The sequence below is a fragment of the Melanostigma gelatinosum genome (genome assembly GCF_949748355.1).
Source record: "Melanostigma gelatinosum genome assembly, chromosome: 8".
Lineage (NCBI taxonomy): Eukaryota > Metazoa > Chordata > Actinopteri > Perciformes > Zoarcidae > Melanostigma > Melanostigma gelatinosum.
In genome coordinates, this window is record NC_136641.1 from 21584947 (window position 1) to 21594502 (window position 9556).

Consider the following 9556-nt stretch of genomic DNA (forward strand, 5'->3'; position numbering starts at 1 on the left):
TGTTGTCATTTTCTGTTGGCCTTATTTTAGGCTGAGAGGACATCTTACAGTTTTCTTTTCTTACTATGGATGGCAGCATTGTGCAAAATCTGAAAAAAATGGATTAACCCTGGAATTTCTTCTGTCAGTGGTGACTTAGTTTACTTTCGAAATCTTAACGGCACAACTAAATCAGAAACAAGCACAACAATCTCAACCGAATGTGTGACCATTTAAACATATATTCTGTACAATAAAAGCTGTATGAAGTAAAGTTACTTTGATTCAGAAACCAGCAATCCAAAGACCAGAAAGGGGGGAAATGAGGAAGGATCCTTCATAATCCCTTCCTCATGTGGAAGTTTTCCCAAAGGGCTTGTTTACAATTTCTTCAACCATATAAATTAACGATATCTTAAATAAACGAAGAGTTCGATGTATAAAAAGCATTTCTTCTCTCAGTTGATAAGGTTTGAAAATATAAGCCAGTTTTACCCCCTGTAAAAACATACCTGTGTGTATTGCTCTGGTAGTATTTGTGTAGTATACAATATTTTTATTTTGGATAAACAATGGTGCATTTTTTTTTTTTGTTGAAACATTTGTCTAGTATGTTGTTACGTTTCAGTTTTCTGCAAAACCGTTCAGCGTTGTATTACAGTAACATGCTGTTCGCCCGGACTGCAGCACCAACGTGTTGGATTTCATCGGCTGGCGGAGGCGGAGCGTGTGAAGGCAACAGAATACAGCTGAGCCGCTGATCGGTGAGCTGGAAGCAGTCTTGTGTTTCATTAATTTATGCGCACAGCACCTCCTGACAGGCTCATACCTCCGCTGGCGGCACGGTGAAAAAGATGCACCTCGACATGACTCTCCTTCCGAGTAAGTCCTTCACTTTTCTTGCTTCTTAAAAAGAGACGAAATTACTTTGAGGGAAACTTTCTTTGTTCCATAATTGGATCCAGGTTACAAAATACCCGCTGGGAACAAAATCCGAAAGCTATTTATTTCTCACGTGCACCCTTCTGCACAGTAAATATAGTCTTTTCAGCGTTCTTTCCTCTGAACGTCATTGCAATGGGATCTGTACGATTGACCCAACAGCAGTCTGCATCGTTGATATTCTGTTGTTAGCTGCGGTATTCTTGTTAATGACTCCACTTACTTTTCTGTTATGTCCTCATTTGATTTCAGTGACGTCTACAGATTTTAAGAGTCAGAAACTTGTTTTGTTCCTTTTCTGTGTCATTTATTTATTTATTTATGGACATCATAATACATATTGTATTATTTGTATTGGTACATATGTTATTTGTATTGAAGCCCGTTGTACATCTATTTATCTCAAACTATATTTCCTGTGTGAGTGATGCTATTCAAGATGACCGGAATTCATTTTATTTGGCATTGATTTTTGAAATATTCTAAGATCTGAAAATAAACTGCGTGGAGCTTCATGGACCTGAAAGTGAAACGAGGCATTTACAGCAGCGCCGCATGGCTTTGACTCACCTCGGCTTGTTGATGCGGTGCAGCCTATGTGGGATTGTTTTTGTTGCTTCAGCCCAATGTGTTTCCAGTTAACTGCGGTCTGAGTCAAGGAGTCAGCACAATCCATTATATGTGTCAGTAATGAGTGTTTCACCGCGAGTGCGGCTTCTTTGAGTCCAGACGACGTGGAGGAGGGGGATTACTGCTCCAACCCTGTTTATGATGTCTTAATTACCGGCCACTGGACAACAAGGCATGGAAAAGATTGGGATTGCTGTTTTGAACAAAATAATCTTATAAACATGTAGCTACTCATTCAAGGCAGAAAATAACAAGGTCAGAGTAAAGTAACGTTTGTGTTCTGTACAGCTCCAGTAGACAATCCCTCCACTTTGTTCAGCAGAAAAGGGGTTTTAAAGTACAAACGTGCCCACACACTGAGGTGATCAGACGTACGTGAAACCTTGTCAGAAAAAAAGTGGAAATTATAGTTAATTTATTCAAATGCACTTAAGTGCACAGATGTAGTCCCAACCACAAGATACATTTATACAATTACAATAATATACTCAGTAAAGTTATGCATCAAATACATCAATATAGAAAGCAGTACATGAAAACACATTCAACAACTCACAAGGAAATAGTATATTAATAGAAACTACTTGGAATCATTCACATTTGTAGATCATGTGAAAATCAATATGACTAAATATACAAATATGACATTTAATGTGAGTCTATCCACAGGGGAGTCAATGGCTCCAGGCATCTGGATGAGTCGTTGCATGTTTAGCTGAGTCTGCAGATGGACTCATCTGTTTGATTTATTCTCAACGTGTGACTGGGCTGTGAGTAAACCCTCCCACCCACATATCGCATGGATTATGCTGAGTAAACACATGCTTTATGTCTGAGTTGAAACCTTTTTCTTGTGTTTAACCTTAGGGGTGACATTCTGTTCAGTGATTCCCGGGGTTACAAATGACAACAGTGATTTGGAAGATCGTTTGGTAAATGCCTGTTATTATAGCTGGCGACTCAATAAGCACATTGTTAAGTCTTTAGTGTTAAAAACCAGCCTCGCGAGTCATGAGCCTGTGTGTGTGTGTGTGTCTGGAGGAGAGAAAATTACAGGGGTGGGGACACTTTGTTACCTTCTGCAGGAAAGTTTATAGCCTTCATTAGGAAAAAAATGAAGTTTTCCAGCATGATGTCTTCTCTCTGATGCCAGCGTGTGTGCTGAAGTTATTCTGCTCAGCTTGAAGTATTATTATATACTGCTGCAAATCACTGCATAAAGGCATATTAGCAGCACATGTGTGCTGCCTGTGATCACATATGAAGTGATTTAGCCGCATGTGCAGCCAAGAAGAGCAAAACCCACTTTTGGATTATATAAAACATTGGAAATATTGCACCTTCAAACTAAACGAATGGACACAGAATGTGCTGATTAATCATGGCGTTTTCCAAATCAGTATTATCTGTGCATTGAAAATCGTCCACTCTTTATTCAATTATACATTTCTTTACGTGCTGAATTGATCCACACAAAACACCTTGCTGAAGGCTCTGCACCTCCAACCTCTGTAGTTCATGGTACACATTACCAGGACAGTAAAAACGTACAGGTGGTAGGTGTGACTGAAGTCAGCTGAATACCAGCGTGGTTCTTCATCCCCTCGGGATCATGGCCTTGCAACAAGCAACAGGATGAATAGATGCTCTGTGTGCTTTGGCCGCATGCGTCTCCGCTGGCCCTTCAGTAAACAGACGAGGAAATAGCACTGTGGGAAAAATGCATAGAAACAGCAAATGCGCTGTCGGAACATTTCCTATTTCTAGAGTGAAAAAGCACAAACAGCAAAATATATTTCCAGAGACTATTGTTGACATCTGGTATGTTTCTTTTCTGCTGTTGGGTTTCTGTGTGGAACCTTTCTGTTTTTTTAAAACCTTGCCTTTTACTGTGTCCCTGTTTCTTCTGTTCTCCTCTGTTATTGTAAACAGTCCTCTCACTGAACCCGCAGCTGTTCCAAAGCTGAAATCTTTCAATGTTGGGCTCGTCCAGGTCAAACCGAACTCTCAAACGACCACAACATGTTGTCTTATGAATATGTCTCAAGACTTAACAAGTGAACATGCTGATATCTGTGATACCTCAGTGACCGTGAATTAGTGCTTCAGTAGAATACAACTCCAATCGCTCATGTTTTCTTTCTTTTTTTTCTGTTTCAGTTGTTGCTATGCTCTTCTTGCCGGGAGGTAAGACATTTTTGTTTCTCCATGCACTGCCTTAAAGTATTGCTCATGTTTGATGAATCTCTTTCTGTCATCGCTGCATTGATCTCCTGAAACCGATGTTTTGTTTTTTTCTGTCAGCATGGGGTCAGAGCGGCAGCAGCAGCACACTTGGCTCGGTGGTGGAGGCCACGAACATCACCCTCCCTGCAGGGTCCAAGGCCGTCCTGCCCTGCCACAGCCCCCGCATGGTGTGGACCCAGGACAGACTGAAGGACCGTCAGAGGGTGGTGCACTGGGACTTGGTGCGGAGCAGCCCGGAGCATTCTGTGGAGCGAATCCTTGACATGTCCCCTGGAGCCCGTCAGAGGGTCTACAATGGCTTCAACAAGGGACGCATTTCCGTCCCAGACTCTGCTTTCAATGACGGCAACTTCTCCCTTATCATCAACAGTGAGACTCCCCCACTTTTCCATGCACATTGCACTCTTCCAGCTCCAATTTAATGTAACGGTTGCTTGTTTGCTTCTTTTTTTCAGATGTTGTCACAACTGACAAAGGAGTTTATACTTGTAATCTGCACCATCACTACTGCCAGATTCACCAGTCCATTCAAATCCAACTCAATGTCACTAAATCAGGTGAGGCGTCCTACTCATTCACCCTAATGCCATTCCATGAGTCAAGATGCATGAAACGGATCATATAGTAATGTGATTCACGCTCGTATGTTTCCAGCTCGAAAGGAGAGACGTTACTGGGATGGAGAGAGGACTGTGTTTGTGGTGTTGTTGGGAAAGTCAGTGGTCTTGCCCTGTGTGAACCGGCGCTCCCTGTGGAGGGAAGGCCTCCAGGAGGATCAGCAGCAAGTGGCTCACTGGGACTTCCAGCCTCCTGGCGTGCGTCCTGACAGGGCTGGCCGCCTGGTGGACCTCTATGCCTCCGGAGAGCGCCGGGATTATGGGCCGCTCTTTGGACAGAGCAAGATGAACGTGGAGGAGGACGCTTTCACTTTAGGAGACTTCTCACTGTCCATTTCTAACTTGAAGCCCGTTGATAAAGGCCTGTACTCCTGCCACCTGCATCACCACTACTGTGGTCTGCATGAGAGACGCATCTTCAGGCTCACTGTGGGACCTCCGCTTCCATCCGCCCCCACTACAGCACCCAGGGTTTTCCAGAATGATGTGGCAGTGCCAAGTAAGTCACTCACAATTAAAAACAACAAAGAGACATCACTAGACCTTTGTTTTTCCAGATGATAGTAGTGGTAAATGTTTATCCCCTTTTGGTTTCTCGGCTGAATTGTGCATAGAGTGACGACACGGCTTGTTGGCTTTTTGTTATAATTATCGGCATAGTTGGTCAGTTACATCAGTTCCTCTTCTGCTCTGCCAATTTCCTCCTCAGACCGCTGTGTTTTTGTGTTTGGGCTGAAGAGGGAGGAGGTAGAAGGAATGTAGAGCTAGTTGAGTAAGAAAGACCGATATCTTTCTGCTAGTTGTTGACTGTATGAATTCGGTATTGCACATTGAAAAGTGAGTTTTCTTGGAGTGAACTACAGTATATGCAGCTCTGGCTTGAGAAGCTGTCTACAGTAAACAGCTTTAAATTGGCTGCGACGGAAGCGGCCTCATTTTCCTCGCTGACTTTTTTTCTCTTAACTTTTTCAGCTTTGTCATTTACAGCTGGAGACATTTTAACTGTGCTGAGCAGAGGAGTAGGCTCCAGCAGCCAGTCATTTTGGGAGTGGATGGTCATATCTTGTGTTTTTTTTCCCTCCATTTGACCTCATTTTCCAAAAGTCCCAACCACAAGTCCAGGCTGGTTACACTGTATCTCGAGTTTTGTTTATTCGTTCTCCCAGTCTGTTCCGTCTCTCTGCTGATGTGTATCAGCCTCTGGTTGAGGAATTACCAGCAGTTGAAGGAAGTCTTATACATCTGTTCAACATTCGGGCCAGCTGTGACATGAAAGAGCAAAGTAAAGGGAGGGGATGTAGGTATGTGTTAGACTATGGATCCTCCCACGACAGCATTAGCCCCATAAATATGTTGAAGAAATGCACACGTGGATAAATGGCATCCTGCCTGCGCCCTTTGAGTAAACCTCATCCAAGTATTCACTTCTTCTTTACGCACCGCTGATCTTGTCTGTTCGATTAAAAGTAAGTTGTTTGCGCTCACGCAGGCGCCAGCAATCATCTGGAATTACAGATTTCACTTTAATGCTGTAGATGAGCTCTAGAGACGATGACCGTAGACACGTCTCTGCAGTTTCATCCACAGTAGGTACATTAAACAATGGCAGGTGATAATTGCCAACTAAGCGCCTATTTAGGAGCTGGGTGATGAAGTCAGAATCAGCTTTTTCTTACTCCGTGATTGGCTGCTTTCGAATGCATGATCAGAGACGGTACATTGCATGTTTTCCTCATTCGTCCCTCAGTGGCGCCTTGTTTTACCAGAGTCCAACTTATCTGTTTTAATGAGAGACCAGAGAGGAATTATACACTCAAAGGGAAAATATTTTTCATGATCCATTTTTTTTTTCTATGATCTGGCTTCTGTGACAGGCTGTATTTGAATTCAGGGAGAAATTTAAAAGATCATAGTAACGACAAGGAAGCTACTTATTTTTTACTCTTCAACTGCTCTATAAACATGCATTGAAGATTATCGTGCAAAAGAATCAGCAGCACCGTACACTATGCTGTATATTACTGTTGATAATGGACAGATGTTGTTGTGATCTTACATATATTTGTCGTTCTTCTCGTTTTTAACAACCATTGCCTACAAAGTGTCCACAAACAGCCGTGTTCCCTGTGAGACTGGGAGCTGCCTGCAGTGTTGTCAGATATGTACACAGACTGTATTTCACTCCACTGAGAGTGTCACAGATTTATTTTCCATGCATGCAGAAACTACACTTCTGGGTTTGTGAGAAGACGTGAAAAGGCTTAAATGGAAAACTAATACAGACATGCAAACAGACTCTGTCTCTCTTTCCTCACACTTCGCCCCCTCTTTTCTGGTCAGCATGTGTTTTTCTGAGGCGCAAATGATGAAAAAAAAATCAAACAGCTGCATGACATCAGGTCTGGAAGTCATTACCACAGAACAGACGTTTAACTCCTGCTCTCCCTCTCTGGCTTTTGGAAACGAATAAAAAGAAGAAACCTCATGGGGGAATAATACTTACCAGTTTGATCTGTTTATTGCCATACATCAATCCAATATAACAATCCAATATTTATACAGTTAGAATATGACAATAAATCCTCTAACATACATCCGGTTGTTAATTTGTAAGTACGTTGAGTTCTCTTGATGTTTACGATGTGGAATATTTACAAAATGTCCTACAAGCTGTGTTTATTGTAGAAAAGGTTTGCTTTTATCCACGTTCTGCTTTAGGGACTGAAGTGGTGGAGGGTCCACGTGTGGTGAATGTCATCCTCCCCGAGCATCGTGGTTATTTCGTGCAGCATTTGGGCTACTTCCTGGCAACTTTCTTACTGCTGGCGTTCATCGTTGTCGCTGTCATTGTGCTGACTCGACGACGCAAAAAGCGAGGTATGTGTGTGTCATGAACTCACCTTGTTTTCTCAGCTTTTATCTGACAACAAGCTTATTTTATAATTGTGAAATGCCTGTTCATAGAGAGCACATTTGTTGGATACTTTGTGTTTTGAGATTGCGTGTTATATCTTTTTTTTACATTTTCAGGTCTGGAGTATGACCTGCGTCGACCTGATCAGTAAGACATTACTATAAGTTAAATGATGAGGCATTTCTTTGCTTTGAATTGAAGTGAATTGTAAGCAGAACAATGCTTTTTTCCTGTGCAGGGGACATGTGATGGGTGGAGGTGAAATGTCATTAGACTGCACAGAGCTGAGGACCTGTAACCAAGAACCTATGAATTCAGGTACAGTCAGCCTCCTCCACACAGTAAACACACATCAATTAAGTACTTTCTCATAACCTGTATGTGTACGGCAATCCACAGAACACAAAAACAACCTACTGAAAGAGAGAGATATGGCCAAAGACTGCAATAAGGGTGAGCAGACATTGTGCAGAGTTGTATATCAGTAAATAAACATCCAACAGTAACATCCTTACAGGCACAGATAAGACACATCATATTTTATTAATATGATGTCTGTCTCCCGTCCGCTCACTCAGACCTTGTGAAGCTGTGGAAGTGAGAACAATATTTCTGAGATGCCGCTGGCAGGTCCAGGGCAATCACTGGAAGAGTAAAGGACTGCGGAGAGAAGGGGGGAAGAAGAGGAAACCCAGGAGAGGACAGGAGGAATGCTCCCTCTGCTGTAACTCTAACACACTAAGCTTTTTCTCTAAAAGCCAACACATTTTTTAAAGTCGTTGTTTTTAATATAACTTGCATTTTCGCCAGCTCTTATAACAATACGGTTAACATATATTTGATCCTTATTCTTTGCATTCATTGAATAGTTTATGTTGAATATTAGGCTTTTTTTTTATCATTGTTTCTTTTCTTTTACAAAATTGCATGCTGTTTATTAAAGTATGTTTTATGTGTACTTTGCATGCCTACAGAGCTGTAAGCTCGCATCTTTTTGAGATTTGATCATTGAGATCATCATTTTTTGCACAAATTCCGCTGTACTGTAATATGTAAAGGATTTGCATCATGTTTCAAAGGTAACATTTGTGTCGGTAGACAGTTGATAGTTTCAGACTATTTGGAAACAAGTGCCACACATTTCTAGCTGCATAATAAGACCTTTTTTTTCTTCTTTTTCTCAAAACTCAACTGTGGTGATTATGTATTTTAGAAATGCGGACTGCCAGACTTCATTTCTTTTTCAAATAATATTTTTGTTCCCAAATGGTTCCTTGGGAACTTATCAAGTGAAAAATAGTGAAATTATACAATCATGGACTAAAGGCCCAGTCTACCAAAACTCAGGTAAAAACAATCTTTTACCCATTTATTTTGTGTTAATGGAGTGTGCAGGAGGCCTACTTGTTTGCATCACACATGTATAAAGTACCGAGGTTTGTAAAACACTGACTTTTCATGACTAAACCTGCTGATACAGGTATAAAATCTGTTCAAAATGTGCGGCTGTAGCTCGATGAGGTTTATTGCAGGAAGAAGAGTGTCTACTATCTCAGTCATGCTAAATCACAAACTGTAATCCATAACTCTCTCTGATGTTGGTCTCTTTTAAGAAAATATGTCTTCTATTAAAGATTAGCAACAGTGGCCACAGACTCGTCACTCTTTGTTCTGGTTGTTAGAGGGGGGACCCACAGACATTAACCAACATAGCTGGTGTTTGGATGAGTCGGGAACTGTGAATTTATAATCCCCTTTATATCCTCTGATGTCTTGAGGAGAGAATGAGAGAAGCAACATTTGAGGTAAGTAATTTACTGTTGTTTGAGACACTGTAGACTTGTGTTGCAGGTAAATAACATGCAGTTGTTCATGTGGCATTGTAACCAGCTGTGCAGTACAAAGTGTCCACCTATTTTCACCCTCGGGTGAAAAGTCACACAGAGGGATAATTAGGCAGTTACAATCATGATCAATGTCTAATTATTCTAGCTGTCATTTGTAATTGTTGCTATGGACATATCTAATTTTAATAAGCCTATTTACTGGAGCGTAATTAGCCTACACAATCATGAGTGCAGCTTGTGCCCCGTTCTGCTTTACTTCCAAATCTCCCCCAGTGCTGCTGTTGTATTTTTTAAAAATCGTATTAAAAAATGTCATGATATATTTTTGATTATTTTACAGGATTTTTATTTATATTCCTTGGATTACAACGACCAATCAG

The 9556-nt window shown here is 41.3% G+C and overlaps 1 protein-coding gene across 1 annotated transcript; it reads left to right on the forward strand.

Moving 5' to 3' along the window:
- Positions 1-749: 749 nt before the first annotated feature.
- Positions 750-8976, forward strand: LOC306781455 (matrix remodeling-associated protein 8-like). Its single transcript, XM_079274325.1, has 10 exons — positions 750-861; positions 3712-3738; positions 3856-4167; positions 4254-4355; positions 4453-4914; positions 7134-7292; positions 7446-7476; positions 7568-7647; positions 7729-7782; positions 7908-8976. Exons 1-10 carry the CDS (start codon positions 834-836, stop codon positions 7928-7930), a joined length of 1278 nt encoding a protein of 425 aa, XP_079130451.1. The 5' UTR covers positions 750-833; the 3' UTR covers positions 7931-8976.
- Positions 8977-9556: the final 580 nt, after the last annotated feature.